General features: G+C 41.2%; 1 protein-coding gene across 9 annotated transcripts in view; it reads right to left on the bottom strand.

Annotated features, from left to right (window-relative positions):
• FER (tyrosine-protein kinase Fer) overlaps nucleotides 1–20892 on the bottom strand; it is a 34622-nt gene that overhangs the window by 2752 nt on the left and 10978 nt on the right. For 7 of the 9 annotated variants that reach the window (XM_089256176.1, XM_089256188.1, XM_089256162.1 and 4 more), the window contains exons 4-10: nucleotides 5612–5708; nucleotides 5204–5540; nucleotides 4576–4854; nucleotides 4334–4511; nucleotides 2351–4087; nucleotides 477–851; nucleotides 196–409 (exon numbers count right to left, since the gene is read on the bottom strand). In XM_089256176.1, coding sequence (XP_089112302.1) covers nucleotides 196–409; nucleotides 477–851; nucleotides 2351–4087; nucleotides 4334–4511; nucleotides 4576–4854; nucleotides 5204–5540; nucleotides 5612–5708 — 3217 coding nt within the window. The remainder of the gene's footprint in view (nucleotides 1–195; nucleotides 410–476; nucleotides 852–2350; nucleotides 4088–4333; nucleotides 4512–4575; nucleotides 4855–5203; nucleotides 5541–5611; nucleotides 5709–20892) is intronic. The other 2 variants (XM_089256190.1, XM_089256192.1) reach the window with 2 other exon arrangements.

The following is a 20892-nucleotide window of genomic DNA, read 5'->3' as shown; positions in this document are numbered from 1 at the left end:
TCGTATAATACCATAAAATTTTCAGTTGTTGCAACTTCTATATGGAAGGCTATTATGAGTAAAATAACTTTGTGCCTTTGACCAAGACAATTTCTTCTAGTAAGTAGTAAATATTTAGTCATCCCCGTGTCTGAGATAAATACATTGCACTTGAAATGGTTACGTTAGATTTATCTATCATCTATATTTACGTACCCGGCACCAGTTCCATGACAATCATAATGGGCTGCTTTTGCACGCAAATGCCAATCAGCTTGACAATGTTGGGATGGTCATATTGCTTCAGGATGCGGCCCTCCTGCAAAAATTTACGCTTCTGTTCGTCCGGTAGAGTCATGCGGCAGGTTTTAACGGCCACATCCTGTTTCGTGGACTTGAGCTTGGCCTTATAAACGTCGCCGAAGTTGCCCTGCGAGGAGATAAAGAACATTTCGATGAATTGCCATGGCGCAAACGGAGATCAGTTTGCATATTACCCTGCCGATCTTTTCCAGGAGCACGACATCGTCGTTGCTGAGCTCCCAACGCTCTCGGCAGACGGGTCGGCGCAGAATCGCGCCGGATTTGACGGTGACTGGGAGCTCTGAGTGATACTGATGCATGATGAGCTCTTGTATGCTGGGGAAGGGCGGGCCCTCGAACCGGAAGTGTCCGTCTCCAGTGGTCTGCACGATGAAATGCTTATGTCCGTTCCAGCAGACGCTCAATACGATCTGGCTCTCTTCGTTGCGAATCGTTTCGCGCACGAGGAAGTCGCCATCGTTGTTCAGCAAACGGACGACCTCTTCGCGGGGCAGGACGCCATGGAACCACTCCTCCTCGTACAGGGGACGATTCGTGGATAGCGAGAGCTGCAAGCAGTATCAATACGGATAGTTAGTCAAATGCCCCATTTAGCCGCATTTTCCATTATTATTTTCGGATTAGTTCAACATGCAAAGCACAAATTAAATATTTAGTACGCCATTTCCATTGTCATTGCCATTTCCATTTCCATTTCGTTTTCCATTCCCACTCACTGCCCAAACGGAAGTGTGTGGGTGCAAATACGTCTGACGAAAGTGAAATGGCATTAAATGCCTTAAAGCATTACTCAAAATAAAATAAATATAGATATGCAGCAAAATAAATTAGATTCAATATACGTGGATGCAGTGAAAACAAAAAGTGGTTATTACTACGTCTATATTCGGCTGAGACGAATGCATTCAAGGTCTTTCGATTGACTCACAAATATTTTCGATTTGGGCCGCTTCCTGCGCACCGGCGGCACCGGGCGACCGGCAAAGACAATCGACTCAAAGATGCCACTGTCTGTGGCACCGTTGCCACTGCCATAGCCACTGCAGCTGTGGCTTTCGCCGGAAGTGGTGCTACTCATACCAAGGCCCAAGCTCAGCTACTTGCGCAATACTCTTTATGTCAAGGCGAAACACACGCGCACACTCTATTTATAATTGAGGAAAATTATTTCCAATTTTTCACTGGCCAAACAGACGCCAAACATTTCTTTCAATCTATGTGTGCGTGTGCGTGTATGTCTTAGCGGTATACCCAATAGGTAAAATATCTGGCGGCAGTAGACGTCTTCGCTGCGCGCCAGATCTGAGCAAACTGAATGAAATATTTGGATTGGATCCATAATCTTAGCGCCTCAACTTGCACCTTTCTCTCTCTCTCTCTCTGTCTCTCTCATTCTGTGTCTCTTGACACGCACAAGTAAATTTAGCATAATAGCCGAGGGCTGTATGAAAAGTTAGAATGAACTGTAGTAACACAGATTTAACCTAATCTAAATATTTACAAAAGTTAAATTGATTAAAATACATAAATAAATATATTATAAATTAATTTTGATCTAGATTTTTTTACCAATCACAAATTTAGCTAATGCAAATGCCAAAGGGAAATATTTACGATGTTTCATGAAGAGGTTATCAAAGAACCCTTCAATATAGTGGGACAATCTCTGTGTCTGTGTCAGATATTGTGTAATCTAAGCTCTGTCTGTATCAATCAAGATCAGTCACTATCTTATAAACATCCCACTGATGTCAAATGTGATCAGAGTGCGACATGAATTTTATTTTTGGTATTTTTGTCTGTTGGGTTAGGCTCTGTCTACGCTCTACGTTCAGCATCGAAAGCAGAAAGTTGCAAAGGAAAGCTGAAACATGCAAACTGAAAGCACATGCACACGAAGGAGTACGACTACGGGAATACGGCAAGCAATGTGCAATGAGGTCCTCTGCTGGCAGTGCGTATTTGGATTTAGATTTAGATACTGTTGTGGATGCTGCAGACGGCTCGGCCTCGATGCTGATCTCGATCGGGGCTCGCTGCTACTCACACTCGCTGCCAAGCTGGGCACACAGTAGCAGTGCTCCTTAAGGCTGAGCACATCGTCGCTGCTGCTGTCCTCGTTGCCGTCGTCATCCTCGTCGTCCAGCTCCTCGGAGCTGGGTATCTCGAAGGGGCGATCCTTTGGGCAGGACATTCGCAGCGCCTTTGGCTTCCCCTTTGGGCAACTACAGAACTGCTCCTGCTCGGTCTGCTCTTGGGGATTCGTCTCGAACTCCTTGGCAAAGTCCAATACACTCTTGCTGGGATGTATCCGACGTCGTTTGGTGCACTGCTTGCACGGCTTGGACCGTCTCAGCTGGAAGCTGAGCAACTTGGTACGGAATGTATTGCGGATGGCTTTCGATTTCTTTTGTATCTTTGGCACTTTAAATTTCAGTCTTGAGGTTTCCTTGGACGGCATCGTTGTCGATGTGGATGTGGATGTGGATGTGCTTGTCGTTGTCAATGTCGTCGCCATGGAGCTGGCGGTGCTTGTTGGTGGGCATGGATGGGCATTGTTGTTGTTGTTGTTGTGAACACTGTTACTGTTACTATTACTATTACTATTACTGTTGCTGTTACTGTTACTGTTGCTGTTGCTGTTGCTGTTACTGTTACTGTTAGTGTTACTGTGCTGCGTGTGTGATTCACTGCTGTTGGAGAGCTGGCTCGGCTCGCCGGACAGCTTAATTGGATCCGGCTCCTCGCTGAGCGTCGCACTTTTGCCCATGCGTGCCAAGGGGCTCTTGGAGAACTCCCTAATATTGCTGATTATGTTACTAATCGACTTTTGCGTGAAGGACAGTGATCGCTTCTTCTGTTGGGCGGCATCTTTGGCGCCTTGCAGCGAGGAGCGGCACTCGGAGCTTGAGCTGGAACAGCGCTTGGCTTGGCTATCGGCATTCAGTTCAGCCTGGCGCCTTTGCACATTCACATCCTCGGCGCTCTCGATGGCATTCACATCCATAGGGCTCATAGGCTGTAAGCTGCGCTTTAACCGATCATCGAGCACGCGGTTTAGTTCATCGATTCGGTCTAGATGGGCATCGATGGAGCTCTGGGGCACTGCCTGCGAGTCGTCCGACTCGACGCGATTGATCTCAATCTGAATCTGATGGCAGCTGACTTCCATATCATTTTCACTGGCAATGCTGTCGACATCCGCATCCGCATTTGCATCCGCATTTGCATTCACATCCGTATTCGCATTTGTTTCTTCTTCACCAGAGGAGGGTTTGTTGACCAGCTCCAGATCCGTGTAGATGTGATTGTTGTTAGTGTTAGTAATGGCAGTGGCAGTTAGGGGCGAGGATGGGGGCGCGGGCAGGGCCACCGGGAGCGGTAACGGCAACTGCAAAGGATCAACTGATGGGTCACCCTCGCCCAAACACAACATCGAACACTGCGTGCGTCGCAAACGAGGCAGCGCCGGCGGCTGAGCGCTCAGCACAATCTCCTCGCCGAGATAGTGGACGCTGGCCGCCAGACGCATTGGGTTAGTAACTGGCTCGTAACGTGCAGGACTACGCGTATCCGTAATTACCGACAGTGATCCCAGGCTCTGCGAGCGAGGCTGCATCTTCGAGAATCTACCTGGACGCGCTCTGGCCATGGGCGTCGTTGGCTGCGGCGTTGACTTGCGCTTGAAGTGGCGACCACGGCCACGCAGGAGCGTAAGAACGCCACCACGGCGCATCAGCTCATTCATAATACCCAGACCTGGAGAGCTAGTGGAGTTGGAGCGCTATTGCAGCGACGCATGTTCAATTAGAATGGGTTAAGAAATGGTTTGTGGATATACATATATATGTGTGTGTGTAGGTGTATACGTGTGTATGTGTGTATGGGGCAGAAGGCGGCATCCAAGAGAGTAGAAATAGTTGAATATGTCATACGATTAGTCGATCACTGATGCTGACCCAAACCGCTACGCTTACAGCTAACCAACGCCCATATTCAATTGCTAGTTCGATCAAGCCTTAACACCTACCTGCTGCTCGTTGTTGAAGCCGTGCTCGATAAAGTTCTGCTCCAGCGACAGATGATCGTCGCAGCCGGAGGGCAGCTCCTCGCAGCCCACCTCGTTCAGCGCACACCTGATCATGTCGACGAGCTTCTGCTTTTGTTTCTCCTGGCAGCGCAGCGCATTGAGGTCCTTCGACTGGCGACTGCGAATATCGAAGCCGGATAGTGATTGCGATATCCATCGACACTCGATAGGTATCTACTCACGTTTGACTATCCTTGTTGGACTGTATGCCGTTAGATGCACTGCTGCCATTGGAGATGATGCTGCCGTTGGCCACAGGCGAGCCACCATTCACATGCTCAATTATCTTCAGTTGTCTCTCCTGGCAATCCTTAACAGCCGCCTCCAGCTCCAGCTGCCGCGTGCGCAGCCAATCCACGGTCAGGTTATCTACGGTCAGGGTGCTCGCAGTCAGCTTGCCCGGTATGTCCTCGATGAGTGTCTCGTCGAATTGAAAGAGCAGCGGCGTTGTGGGCGAAGTTCTACGAATATCAAAAATCATTTATTTATGATACTTTTTAGAAATCTCTTATATTATCAAAATAGTTGTAGTTGATTGATTTAATTATACATGACTCAAGTTATTCCCGGTAATCATTAATGATAACAGCTACTAATAAATTTCTAACAGTTAAAATATGTAAAAATTATATTGTCTAGTATAGGATTGGTATATCTTAACGCACAATGTCTAATTAGTGCACATACTTATGAATAATAACATAATTATTTGGTTAGAGCTTGTTACGAATATCCCAATGAGGCCTAATGTGACATTTTTCTTGTAGAACTGTCTAATATTCGAAAGTTTTGAGCAGGGTCTACACTTACTTGTGTTTCTCTGTAAACTCAGAATACTCTTCCGTGGGATTTATGCCGCTTATCACAGTGTCGATGCGTTTCTGAATCTCTTTGAATTTATCGGCTGTCAAATCGCTGTACTGAACCGCTTCCAAGAGAATGTTGCGCCAGAGGAGTATGAAGCTCTCCTGCACAGACTGTTGATGCTCGAGCAGACCCGGCAGCAGCACTGTGCGGAAGTCTTTCTCAACCTCGACGGCCTCAGTGATGGAGAGCACGTATTCGTTGTGGGTAAGATGCAGTTTACGGCAGGCCTTTTGATATTTGTCCCGCACATCGTCCAGTTTGCGACCACTTCGACCCGGTGCTGCACGGGCGGGAAGGACGAATTGCTCGAATAGAGATAGTTTAGCCGGCTAGTCATACGGTGTCACTCACCTTTTATGTAGTGCTCTTCAAAGCGCGTGCGTAACGCCTTGTAGCCCTCCAAATGTTTTTGGTATTCGCTCTTCTTGCGCACAACTTCGTCTGTGAGCTGCAATGCATACAAAAGGAACAGCGGATTGACGATTATGAGTGGGTTATGTATGCGAATGTTTGCTGTGCCATTGATCCACTTTCCCGAGAGCTCGGCCAATTACATCATCTCACACTGAACAGTGATTGGCCCTTGTCTACGTGTTGCCCCATACACGCATTACATTCCCACCCGAAAGCTGGTATACCCTACTTGGTACTTTCGCACATTTTCTCACGTTTGCATATTGTGTGTGTCTCACTCTGTCTCACTCACTCTCTTGCTCTCTCTCTCTCGGCCGTTCTCTCTGCTGGAAATGCCAAGTGACTGGCCAAAAGGACAAATGACTCTCACGTGCAGCTGAGCCAACATCCGTTAGCATTGTCAACAAAATCAACAGGTTTGCAGCTCAACTAATGGCCTCAAAGTGCAGTTAGGCTCCCTCTAGCTGCAGCCAGTCAGCAGCAACATGCTGCTGCAGCTCTGTGTCGCCGTGTTGCACTAAGCTGCTGAGTCACCTTCATGTGCCGTAAACAAACAAACGGCAGCATTGTGAGTTGGCCAGAACACCTGAGCGCATACTGCGTGGATTTTATTGATATTCCCCTAGGTCTATTAAATACAGGGTATTCGCTAGTATAAAATCCCCAGCTAGTGTGGCTTATACACGACATTGGACTTTGTCACTGGATGCAGACAGCAGCAAAAATCAATTGAAGAGTAATTTTCCTCTTTTCATTATGGCCATTCTCAGTCACACGCGCACTCACTTCAAATTGATAAAAACAATTCACATTGATTAGCAATTAAATTCACATTCGATTACGCTATCGGCTTTAAATAGTACTTGAACATAATGGCTCAAAAGACTAATCTAATAAAAACACACACAAGTTTTTGACCTACTACCACTATATACATATACATATGTACTTGTATATACTAGTGCGTTGTTATCTGTTGTTGTAGATCAACTAGACAAATGTTTATCTTGCGCCAAACGTAAGCAGCTTCTTATCAGCCGTCTTGGCGGAAGTAGATGATTTGGAAATATTACAAGCGTAGTGCAGAGTAACCGGCTAGTAAAACAAAGCAGATCTCTTGAAATCTTTTTTCCCAGCTCCATAAAAATGGGTAAAAAAGTTTAATCTGGTTCTTGACTGATTTTTAAGCTACTACTATATAATGCAATATAATCTTACTATTAAATACTACTCCAATTAAATATATATAATATTAATAATAATAATGAAACTCTTACGGAGGAAGAGATAAACAGACGGTTATACAACCATTATTAGAGCTCCTCAGCTCGAAATCTTTATCAAGAGTCTATACATATTTATGTATGTATATATGAACCTTTTCACAATAATATTGAACAAAGCTGAGAACTTTAGGGCTATAATCGACTTCTATTTATGACCCTTCAAATGGAGAAATTTAAAATTATAATATATAGAACATGTAATATATGTACTTATGTCATTTGAATTAAACGAATTAAAAGTTGTATATGATTGTTAAAAATCTACAAGAGAAATAAATAAAGCACAAAAAATAGACTGCAAACAAAAAAAAAAAATAAAATAAAATAAAATAAAATAATATAAAAAAAAAAAACAATGTTGACTTGTTGTCTAACAGATGCATGGAGAGACATAGATAAAGCTGAATTAATTCAGCTGTTCATGTTATGTTATATACATATATATCTTTTATGTGCAATTTTCTTGAAAGCCATATTTCTGTTTAGCCATATATAAGTGGGAAAAATATACGTGATATCGATTACTCTCGTTTTAATGTCTATAATCACCATTTCCAGCCGAGAGTCTCCAGTAAATACACCAACGAATGGTCTGAGAGGCTGACGGACAGACAAATAGCATTAAATCGATGGGGATTTTCGAGTCGATTTCGCCTGTTTGCACACATTTGGCCAAGAGCATTTAGTTGGTTTTCCCATTGTTAATGGGCACCGAGAGGAGCATATTGTAGTTGTTCAAATCGGCAAAGTTCTGGCCTCAAGTAGTTGGCAAGTGGTTAATCAACTTTCAATGAGCGACGTCGATAATTCTTGCAGCTGTTGGCTGCTAATTTGCCTAAAAACTTGTTGCGCGGAAAGAAACTCGACACAGTGAGTGCGATATATATACATATACCAATACATATACATATATATATATATATATATTTAGTAGATGTATATATTTGTGTATATTTATGTTTGTATAGCAGTAGCGTGAAACGTGGAACAAACGGCAACAGTGCAAACAAAAAGCAGACAAAAACACAACTTGAAAGTGGGTCACGCGGCGCGTATTTCTTATTTCTTATTTCTGACCGCGCTGAGCAGTCAATAGATAGATAGACATACGGGCTGAGTGTGCTTGGCCGCGCCCCCAACCCGCCGCACCCTGTCATGATTCGCTTCGCACATTGTTTACAAATGATTGCCAATTTTCCTGCGTCTCCGCGGTGAGTTCGGGTTAGGAAAAGTCGCTGTTGGGCAGCTGCGCCGCCACCTGCGCAACTTTCTTTGCTTTTCCCACAAGATCGCGGCGATCGTGTTCGCATAATTGGCCAACAGCTGATACCTGTTCCCAGTTCTCAGCGCATAGCTCACAGTTCGCATCGCACAGCATGTAGCCCCAGCTCCCAGCTCCCAATTTGAGTCTATTTTCTGCACGGGTATTCTTAGCTGGGGCGACGCACGGCGTAAATATTTTGATTCTGCGAACATATGCAAATACGGCGATGACCTAATGGAATCTGTGACAAGTTGTGCCAACTGCCGCGTTTTGCATTAATCAGCCCGATTCGGTTTTCGCTTCTCATGCGGCTCTTTATGCAAACAGTACCTATTGATAATTAGTTAAGATGGGTATTATCATTTTAATCCAACGGTAGACAAAAGACCCTTACGGGATTATAATGATTCGTATATAAGAATATCTGATAAATGACAGATTCTTGTATCATCAATTAGTCTGACATCGTCTATATGATTGTCTTTAATAGCTAATGTCCACGAGAACTAAATTAGATTATTGTTTAAGAACACGTGATATTATACTATATTACTACTATATTAATGTTGCCATTGGTAAATTAGTAAAGATTAAATCAACGTATAGGGTGTAGGGTATCTTCAAGCAAGTTTAAAATATAGTTTTTACTGTCATATTTTCTGCTGCCGTTTTTTTTTCGACGAAAGCAAATATGAAAGCATTCGCAAAAGCTGCTGCGGCCTATATTGCACATTAAATGGCAAATAATAATAAACTTATTGATCAATTGTGCTCGACTATAAAAATACCTTAACGTCAGTAATTAACATGTTTATAGTGCAATATTTGAATGATATTGCATGATAATACTTTTAAAATTTTTAATATCTGCCTATTACCTCTCCGAATTTTGTATGAAATCATTCAAAAATATTTTATTCATCATTATAGTTTGGATATTGTATTCAATAGATAACATGCAAACAAAATGCAAAATGTATGTAAAGACTGTTAATAACATAAAAACTGTTATTAGCTCAAAAATATAAAAAATCAAACATCATAATCAGCTTCGTTGAATACTTATACCATATACATACATAAATAGGTACATAATAATATGTTTTACTGATCTATTATTATGTATCTGATAAATGCATAGTATATATGGGGCTTATGGTTTTCTAGGCAGAAATAGAAATATTAATTAATTATTTTTAAATATTGTGATCCAAGTTATGTTTGTCCGCAGTAATATAGGAACTTAAAATTGTGTCGTGCAACGAAGTTAAGTGTATTTTATTGGCTTCATAGATGTCATACTAGTATGACCTATTTTGAGATGCAGCCGTTTATCCAGCTGACTCATCTCTCATAGACTTATCCATATTAATTTCAATCTCATTTCGCTTTTTGTATCGAATTACCGCCTATTTTACTTTTGTTTGTAAACATGCTTAAGTAGATGTACATACATTTCGTCAAGTTGGCTGGGTACAGATTATAGATGATAAAAATCACTTATTGGTCCATAAACATAGCCGAAGCTACTCCCTCGATGATAAGGGAGACACTTAAACAACAACTCAATCAAGAGAAATTCAATTCATGTCGACGGCTCCAAAGAAATTGCTTTTAATAAAAATAAATTTGTCAAATGTATTGCGGAGTCGTGACGTAATAAAAGCCAGCCAAGTGTCAACAACAACACCAACAACAGCAACAACAACAAACTTAAATCTAAGCCACACTTGTGGATGGCAACAACGAAGCTGATTTTTGTATGTTTCGGCATTTTTTGTATTTTTATTTTATTTTATGACATGAGCGAGCGTGTGAGACTTTTTCTTTGGCCAACAATTTGAATAAGAAATGGTGGCGCAGCTGTGTGACAGCAATAGCAACAACAACATGGTGAGCCAACGATTTTCCTTTTGTTGTGTCTCCAGTCGACATGGTCTATAATTCCGGTCCCCGGGAAATCAATGCATCGACTGACTGTGTGGCATTTCCAATAGCTAAGCGCCAGGCGGCTGGCCGAGTCCATTGTGGGGGATTGCATAACCGTTGACAGCAATAACAATCATAATGATAATGACTGGCTTTTATAAAATATTAAGGCGTTGAGAAGCATGGGCATTTAGCTAGCAATTGCAAATTATGCAAATTTTCAGGCATTCGGACTCACTCACACACACACACACACACTCCGCACTCAACGACTCGTTGTGGTTCGTGTCTGGGCTAAGCGCTGGTCATTGAACTCACGTGGAGCAGTGCTCGTTCGGTCAGCAGCTCAATACAATGGACACGCTAATATTTGATAGCCAATTCGTTAGTATATAACTGTGACCAGAGTGTGCCACTATATTTGAGCCATGTCAACGGCAGATCAAAGTCTGCAGCGTCTCTATTGTTTCAATGCCACAACACTCAATCACGCTTAGAGTTTTGTCTAGTTAAAGGACTTTCGATATGTCACGCCTACTTATTGATGCAAAGTTTTTATTTGATTTTTATGTTCAACATTTGCATGCGATATTTGCGTTAATTTGCATGCGTGTTAAGCGAAAGGAGAGTGTTGGAGAATAATTATTAGTTTTGGCACAACTTCGTCAATGCGAGAAGCAGGCAATACTTTCTATTTCCGTTGAATGTCAAAAGCAGACAAAAGAATAGAATGACAGTTGAGCAATACTAACCACTCAAGTGAAAGTTGAGGCGGCTCGCAGCGAGGCGAAGCATCGAAAGAGTTTGTTTGAATCTTTCGTTTCTGAGCATGCTGAGACTGCTTTGCAGAAAAGGTCTTAATTTGCAGCCACTGTAGCCGAGGCTGTTGAACCACTTTTTGCCAATACTAAAGGCCAGCTTTGTGGTGGCATCTCGTTTCACTCCTACCAATAATAACACAGGTCAACACAATGCGATCAAATTTAGTGACTCGCCTCTTGAATCTGAAACTGAGATCAGCAAAGAAAGATCTTTGAACTTTGCTGGAAATAACGTGGATATCTTTGACAGCAGTTTTACAATGTAGAACCCAGGCATAGAACTGTTGAATATAAAGTTCAGATCAGCAAAGTTTTTTAATCTTGTTAGAAACCTCGAGAAGTTTTTTAGAATTATTTTAAAAGTCTCCAAGATGTTAGAAAAAAGAGTAAAATATTTAGATATCGTTGCGGTTCTCAAATTTAAAAGCAGAATATCTATCCATTTATTATGGTTAAATCTGAAAAGTTTCAACACATTTATTTTGGGAGATATTTCAAAGTCTATAGTATATTCTCTTTTTTGATTACCAAATTTATAATATATTTTTAATGATATATTCTAGTTCGTTAATTGTGTTGTACATATACCGAACTTAGAATGTCATGGACTTGTTATAAATAACAAAATAACATTTAAGAGTCAGTCCCTTACAAGCACATCAAGTACATAAGATAAAGAAATTATATGTATGAGCATTTCATGTGGAATATTGAAATTGAAAAACAAGTAACACTATTTATACAGCAGATATCTTATCTAAGAGAGGAAAGCATTTGCTTTGTAAAGATAATAGAACAGCAGAAAGTTCCAATAATGTCTTGTTACACAGACGGTACAGCTGCACAGCATTTTAGGAGAGGCGAGGGCGGGGAAGGCAAGTTATTAAAACTAATATTGAACAGCTAGGGAAGTCGGCTGCTTGATGGTGGTGGGGCTTTTGTTAATTTATTTTTACTGCGCCTCAGCACCATGATGGAGAAGTTGAGCGCGGCTGCCGCAAGAAATTAAGTTGCCGACGCTTCGCAGTCGTCCGAGGCTAAGTGGCAGGTACACCAAGAGCCGGACTGAAGTCCCTGTTGTAAGTCAACTCGCAGCCCGAGCCATAAAGTATTTTTTCGCTGCTTTTTCGATGCGCATGCAGCTAACGAGACGAGACCGAAAACTGGCCCGGGCCCTGGCCCAGGCGCAGGTCTGGGCCCAGATTTCAAAGCCATTGCCCATTGCTTTGGGCATTCGCTTGGCTCTTGTTTGGTTCTTTATTGTTTTCAGCGCACGCTATCCTTTTAGTTCTCTTCCCTCTCACTCTATCTGTCTCTCTTCTCTCTCTGTCTCCCTCTCTCCCTCTCTCCTGCTTATTCTCCTGCGCTGCCTGCCTCTGTTTCTTCTTATTCTTTTTTTTTCTGTTCGCTCTGTTCGTGTTGAGTCTTGAGCCCATATGTATGTATATTTGTGAGTATGTATGTTGCAGACTTGTTTCATAACTGGTCCACGATTCTCGGAATTGGAGGAACAAAGGCTGGGGCTGATTTTGATTTTGACCGACAAACGTAGCCAGAGCTTGTTGTACCTATAGTCCCATACCCATACCCATACCCATATCCATAGTCGCAGTCACAGCCATAGCTGTTCCCGTTCCGTTGCCGTTGCCGTTGCCGTTGCTGTTGACTACTCCTGTTGATGCTGCTAGCTATTTGCTCAGCTCGAGTTTAGCTCAGCTCCAGCTTCGAGCAGCCCTAGCCGGGCCATCAACAGGCGACAGCGGTGGCACAAGACCAAAAAGGTAAAATGTACTTGAAATTGACTGAAAAGATATGCCGCACATGCGCGTAGATTATTATGAGATAAATCCAAGCGTACCAAGCGGCCAAGTTGTTGTTGTTGCTGTTGTTTCTTGTTTATTGTTTATTGTTGTTGTGTCATGTTTGCCGTCTTTGTTGTTGCTCGGTGTATGTAGGCACGAATGTTCGTTTGTACTAGGTACGTTATGCTGCGTCTAGAGTTGGGCGCTTGTCGTGTTTTCTTTCGTGACATGAACACGCACGGCTCCACACGACGCAGTCTTATGATGGAGAAGAAGAAGAAACTAACCAGGAGTGCGTGTCGGTTTCATAACAGTTTCAGATAGAATATTACAAAAATGTTTAGAAATAAGCTCAAAACTCAAAAGAATTGCAGTAAACAGAATAATTTCATAGAGCTTTGGAGTTTATCTAAACTGTAATCTATTAGAAAAATACCTCAAATTCTATTACCCACAATTGTTAGAAATTCTGTTGGCGACAGTTTAATAGCATTTCTGCCATAGCTAAAGTAAATATTTGCAGTTATCGTAAAGCAGCTTGCAATTTAGTTACATTCTTAACAGGACTTTATGGAGTTATTAGGTAAGGTATTTAAGACTGCAAGCTCGTCTTATTATGGGGTGTTACTTGAATAATACATGTTTGCTTTAACACTCTCATCTCTAGTTTGGACTTGCAAAGGGGTTTCTAAGTATGGAGCTTGTTACCTGTGGGATGTGCCGTAGTCCACTCAGATGTTATGAATACTAACTTCAGATGGGCTTAGATTATTTTAAATAAATTTGTATAGCCTCTCTACATTAGCACTACACGACTTTTATTTTATCTCTAATAGATTCCCTGTATGCATTAATTTAATCAATTGCTTGAGTAATAAAGTTGTAGATATCATGTAAAAGCAGCTGATTTGTTGTAGTGCTCAAGGCGAATTATGTTTATCTACATATAAAGATGTTTATAGCCTATACAGATAGTTTGTTGAGAATTAATGCCTTCATATCTTGAGCACAGCTTCAATTCAATTTGTTCAAGTTTTCTTTATGCTCAGCTAATCTGAATATATATACATTATATACTATGCATAATACATATAAGTTTTAAGCTTTAGACTGTTTATTACATTTGTTCTGGCTTATCAATTTATAATCTTAGTTAAGTTTCCATCAAGCTTCTTGGAACTGGCATTGCGAAATTATTTAGCAAAATTCTATTTCACATGATTGCTCTTAGATCTTACCATGGCGTACTACCATTCTTCAGGGGAAGAAACCGAATTTTGTGAAATGTGTCGAGACAAAACCGTTCACACCAGATACAAATCGCGGCGACTGCGGAGTTGCTGCTTTTGCCTTCTACAAAGTATTCTACATGGTCTGTCACTTATTTTAATTGTTTATTGTTAATGGCCCCGTCGCTGTTGCTGTTGTCTTTTCGCTGGCTGTTGCTCTCGTTATTGTTATTGTTGTTGTTGTTGTTGTTGTTGACGTTGTTATTGTTGCCGCTTTGGCATCTCTCGTACCAGTCTGCGCGAGGGCGATCAACTCAGCCTCAGGTTTTCTGATTCTGATTACTTTGTGCGACAATTTAAGTATTTTAAATGAGTTTAAATGTATATAAATAAATATAATTGCGAATGTACATACATACATATACATATAAATGCCGAGGCCTAACGTGCATGTAAGTAGCCCGCAGAACCTAATGAAGGCAACGCACGCGAACCGGTTTTATCAGCCATGCAGCCAGGCAGTTAATATCTTGGCATTTGACGTCATCATATTGTCGACATGGAGCGTATCTTGTATCTTGTTGTTATGAGCGGCCAGCGGCTTGCGCAAAATCTTTGTTTGTAAAACAACAGCTCCAGTTCGCGACGCAATTACCGAGATATAGCAAATTGAATTCAAATGATTGCCAATCAGATTTCAATACGGAAAACTAAAGCCGATCCTGCTCTAGCCGCATGGGCTGGCAGTGCTGCAGTTTGGCTAATTTGGATGGCAATTAGGAGATAGGCAGCATTTGTCGCAGTAGGCGTCTCGAATCGGCCATTTGGCCAATTAGCCAGATTAGCGACAATGGAAAATGCAATCGCAATGCACGTACCAGAGTAGGCCATTACCATTAGATGATGGTAAGCTAGTGGATAAGTGCGCAAATTAATGAGATGTCGTCTAGCGAGACAGAGTCGACGGCGAGAGACACTGGAGAACGGAGAGTGCAGTGTGGAGATAAGGGGAGAGAGGGAGTGCAGAGTCGCGCTACTTTCACGCTCGAAAGTTTTGTGCGACTTTAAGAATTTCTCTTTTGCAATAATTGACTGCAAATCACTTCAATTAAGCAGTTGCGAGTGCAAGACGACCGACCGCAAGCGCACAACGAGACGAGAAACTAAGCCCCTCTAGCCGAGAACCAGAAACAGAAACGGAAACATGAAGACGTTCAGGTTTTTCGGATTGCTCCACTTTCCGAACCACACTGCCGACACGGATGTGGATTTGGATCTGTGCTACACACAAAAATCCGCCAGCGAAACAAGTTCAGCTGACAATCAGCCTCACTTTGATGCAATGCGCTCGGCCTACCCATATTTGGCACATGGAAAATCCCCTAAAAAGATGCGAGCAAACAAGTTCGGCAGCCAGTCAACTGACCAATCAAACCTATAGATAGCCTTATCAAAGACAAAAGCCAAAATGTCCTTTCGGCCAAAGTCCATCTTTATCTCTGGCAGATCATATTTAACTGATTCAATTGACCTCTTTGGGCTCAGGCCACACAAAGTGCACACGAGCGAGTCAGTTTTTGCACGTACTTTGCCATGGCGCTGACTGCTGCAAAACTGAGAAGTCAAAACTAAAAACTAAAAGACTCAAAACTCAAAACTGACCATTGATGCCTTTTTTGTTGGCCATTGACACAACGAGCTTATTGTCTCTGGCCCATAAATAATCACAGCTATCTGTGTGGCTCGCAAACTGCGAATTGCTCGACTCTCATTGTGCCTAGCCTCTTCGCTTCTCGTTTCTCACTTCTAGTGGTACTTTGTCACTTTTTGCCTGGCCCCAAAAGCTCATGAAGCCAATGCGAACTCCAATTCTCTTGCTCGCAATTGCCTTGACCAAACTAAGCATCGTGTGCGTGTGTGTATGCCTGTGTGTGTGTGTGAGTGTATATGTGACTCTCCATCGTACAATGTTGTCAAAGTTCAATGCCATATGATTTGCTAGTTTGGTGTTTGTGCTTGCCTCAGTATTCTGGCGAAATATGTGTAAACAGCAATATAAATAATAATACAAGATGTGACAACAGCCAAAATTGCATAAAAAATAAAAAAAGTACTCAAGCACCGGCACTGTACGACTCTGCGATACTCTGCTCGAAAAAGAAAAGTTGCAGCAGCTGGTTTAGGGAAAGAGAAATGGATATACATACATACATCTTAATCTAAATATTTAATATTAAAATGTATATATGTAGTTAATAACAGTAAGCTCTAAAAGATTTAAGCTATTTCAGTGCGCTTTTAACACTCGGCAATCCCATTTTGTTTTTCAGCCAGTTATGATTATTTATTTAGATTTTCTCTCTAAGATCTCTGAAGAATAAACAACATAAATCAAATGATAATTATAAATTATTTGTTAATTATTATATGTATATGTTTAGTTGCTAAATGGTACTTAACAGGCAGAAGAAGGTGTACATATATTTTCATGATCTATGTCTACACTTGAAATATAATAAAGAATTCCTTTCCTTATTTATATATATATATGTATATATATATGGTAAGAATTATTTTAATTATTTCTGTATTTTTATCTTATTATTCTTGATCTCAGCTATGCTAAATGAAGATTGTTAATTTACTTAACAACAAAAACCTCATGGCACTTAGTTTGAATAAAGATCGAATAAAAAAGGAATTAACGAATTAAAACCAAAGTAACTATATTTATTCAATAGTTATTTCCTATAGTACGACACTCCTGACTCCCATTCAAGCAACTATACTTAAGTAGAGCTGCAGACCGCAGTTTCTTTCTATCTGAGCTGGCATACTAAAATAAGACGATTGACCGCCTCGACCTTCAAATTCAAAGTGATTTTGTTGCAATATACATGCAGAGCAAGACGAGAGTCTGCCGACATGAATACTCTCACAGCTTCAGCTGTTCATCGCTCTCTTTCACTTCTCTAACAATGCAGTAATTCAAGTGTGCCTTAAGTTTATTATATATATTGTATTATAACTTTTTATACCCTGAACCCATTGAAAATGGGAAATCAGGGTATAATGGTTTTGTTAAAAGTATGTAACAGGCAGAAGGAGGCGTGGCAGACCCCACAAAGTATATATATTCTTGATCAGGGCGACGAGCTGAGTTGATTTAGCCCTGTCCGTCTGTCTGTCCGTCCGTCCGTCCGTCCGTCCGTATGTATGAACGCGTCGATTTCAGAAGATATAAGAGCTAGAGACTTCAACTTTTTTTTAAAATGTCCGTATATATCACGCGCATATCGAGTTTATCACTAAAAAACGATAACTCATTCCGATACTTTTTTATCGATAAAAAACCTTATCGAAGATCAGTTTAAAAATTATATCTCCTGCATCTTTCAAGCTAGAGTCTCCAAATTTAATATGTATATTAAGATGAATTTTATACAATTTCGGTTTTTGTTAAAATTTACCCCCCACCCCTAAATCCCCCCCCTCACCCTCATCTTTGTAAAAGTCGTATATCAAATACTAGAGACTTGTGCTTCGGTATACACATACATTTAAACATCATGATTACGTTCTGAAAGTTTCATTACGATCGTGCGTCTAGAAATTAAATTATTCAACAAATAAGTTGTCATTATATTGCCACACTGCAGCGCAACCCAAGCGCAATCGCCTATATATGTGTGTGTGTGCGTGTGTTTGTTTGTATGCGTGTGTGTGTGTGTGTGTGTGTGTGTGTGTGTGTGTGTGTGCGTGTGTGTGTGCTAATTATTATTGAAATATCAGTTCCTTGTAGGGTTCAGGGGATCTCGTAGTCGAGCAGTCTCGACTAGAGCTTTCTTACTTGTTACTGCTTGAATTTCATAATATTTGAAGACTTATCACATCAAAGTGAAATTGTATTATGCAACATCAAGTGAATATAAATGTATATGATATACATGAATAAACAGCTTATCAGATAATAGTCAATAGATCCATGCACACACATGTATCTTCGTTCAGTAAGTCAACATGCATATAACATAAATGTTTGTATATATGATGTATGTAGAAGCATTTAGTGACTCATTTTCCATGGATATAAATTATAATTTTTCAATGAAATTCAGTTTGTTTATTAGCAAATACATATGTACATGGCAGACACATACACTAATTAACACAATGTGGACATTTAAAGCCACACATACATACATATCTGTGCACATATGTAGACATCTGTCTTTCGCTGTCATCACATGCATAATTGACCTACACATTTAATTTACAAAACTAGTGTAAAGATCAGAGCAGCATTTCCAGTAAATGCCTGGGAGTCTATATGAATATCTTAACAACGTCTTGTTATTATTGTCTTGGGGCGCATTGTCAAATGTTCAGCTGCGGTCAACTGGGCTGTAATTTTCCCAACTGGCTGAATTTTTGCTACATGTTCTGGTCATTGTTCCTCAATGCTTCAATCTCATGCCAAGCCGAGCTCAAGCTTCGTTTGAGGTAAATTTGTAAAGGAAATCGATTGATTTACATAGCTTTTACATATACTAAACACGTATCCGATGGAAGAGCTTGTATAGCGCGATGTCAGGGCCGCGTGTGCCAATAACATGACGACCCTTCGTTTCACTTTTAAGGCTTCCGACAACTGCAATGGCAAATAAGCCAGCGGACAGCCAGTGGAATTTGGTTCTCGATCTTGGATTGCATTCGGTTAAAACGTGTTGCCAATAGACATAATGTGAGCCATTTTCGTTGTAAATATATCTAGTAGTGTTGCTTCTCATGTTCAGTTGCTTGCTGCACGACGTCACTCTTAATTTTAGATGGCAAAAATAAATGAACGGGCATCAGCAGATGCTCCGACTATTTGCTATGCAATCTCTAAATATGTTTTTCCCAACTCTCGACTCAGGGCATTTCCCTGTCAATGGAAGCACCTTTACTTGCTCTGTAAAAGTGAAATGCCAAACGATCTGCACAATTCTACATTTATAGCTCTAGAATTCAGCAAACAATTTGGGGCTCATTTAATTTTGGCGTCCGCTGCATTTGCAACTGTCGCCTCAACAGCTGCAATTGTGTCATGAAAAGAAATTTGTTTATGCAAAAACAGAAGAGAAGAAAATTCAAGTCTGTAAATCTGCTATTTGTTTATACGAAAAGAAAACAATACGCGCAATGTGTTTTCTCAAGTGCAGGTGAAACATGTACAAATAATTGGAATGGGCTAAAACTACAATAGATTGCAGCCAACGCACTTCCGATAGACTGTATAAATACAAGTTTAACTTAAATAATGTATATATGTTTACATATATACTAGTTTTTAGCAAATCAAAATACAAATTGGAAAAAAATGAGACAAGAATAAAACACATATATTTTCTGGTTACTTTATTATCGCATAAACTAATCTGATTTCTAATCTAATAACATTCCCCCGTATACAACTGACAGAAGGCAAAGCATAATTCTATTCATAGCTTTTATTTATATATGAATATACACACATGCATACATATATTTAAAGGAATACTATAATACGATGCAAACGATCATAATTCACTTTATCAAATGCTCACTGTAGTTAGCCATTCTCTTCTAGCAGCATTTAAGATTCAATTGTATATTTTGCTTCTTGCCTTACTATTTCTATTCCGTTTTTTTGTTTTTATTTTTTTTTAAATTTTTTTTGGCTTCCATCCAAATTAGCCAACAGAATTTACGTAGAAACAGTCAGTGTTTCCCTTGAAACCCCATCCGTTCTCGCTTGTTTCTGCCTCCCGTTCTGACTATCTGTTGGATTTTCGATTTCGCGCTGCCTTTCGAATGTTTGCCGTCAACAAAATAATGTTGTTTTTTCTTGTTATCTACTGCGCTTCTTTCCGTTTTACTTGTTGTGCGCCTCAAGCGTTTCAAAATTTGCGTGGCCAACACTGCGTATGAACAATGGAACGATGTTTGCAATAGACGACGACAACGTATACGACGCGTCGCCCGCATCGGAGAAACGCCAAGCGTTGGGCGGAGTTCGCTTGCCGATGAAAGCAAAGGCTCCCCGTCTGCCGCTTTGCGCAGCGAATTACCAACAATATAATGTGCCCAGTTAATGGCTGCGGCGTCGCCGATGGCTGGCAGACATCCCAATTCAGACGGTGGGCCGCCCCCCAAGTTGGGCGATTGTTGACGCCGGGCCTTTCGGCTCGAAGCTGTGTGGTGGAGTGATTTCTGCACATTTAAATTAATTAAAATGGATGCCATAGGTGGCAGCCGTTGAGTTATGGCCTCCATTAGTTAGATCGAAAAAAGCTTACGATTTAAGGCAACATAAAGTGTCCCCTAAGCGCATTTTCGAAATTTCGTATTCGTATTTCGCATATCGCCCAAAATGGAAAACGGTTATTTTTTCGTGCAAACTGGACTCCATGGCTCCGGGTACACCACATGGCTGGGGCTTGTGCGCTACAGACATGTAGCAAAGGGCTGTACAAAACTGTTGGCACTTGCCTGCATTTCGGTCTAAACAAATTGCCCACAGTCGAAGCAACCACAGGAGCGGATGTTGCTGCTGCTGCTGCTGCTGTTGCTGCTGCAATTGTTGTTGCCGCAGCCTTTGCCAGCCGGCGTCCGAATTTTTGGCATTATTAGAATTCGCTCGAGTGGGGCTGGAGTGACTGGCAACGAGTGTGGGCAGAGGGCATGGCTGGCGTGGTGGTGTGGTGTGGCATGGCATGGTCAATGGTTTGTCTGCCTCACAATGTCTGCATGTCAAATCAGCTCCGGGCGCAGTACGCTGTTCACTTTTGTTATTTCTCTAATGCACGCTGCCTGTTGGTCCCCACACTCGATGCTAAGCATCCTGCACAGCAACCCCAATGGCC

This window comes from Drosophila navojoa, chromosome 2 (genome assembly GCF_054131105.1).
Source record: "Drosophila navojoa isolate 15081-1374.11 chromosome 2, UAZ_NAV_1.0, whole genome shotgun sequence".
NCBI classification, from domain to species: Eukaryota; Metazoa; Arthropoda; class Insecta; order Diptera; family Drosophilidae; genus Drosophila; species Drosophila navojoa.
Note: the sequence above shows the minus strand (reverse complement) of the source record. Positions and strands in the feature narration are given on the sequence as shown.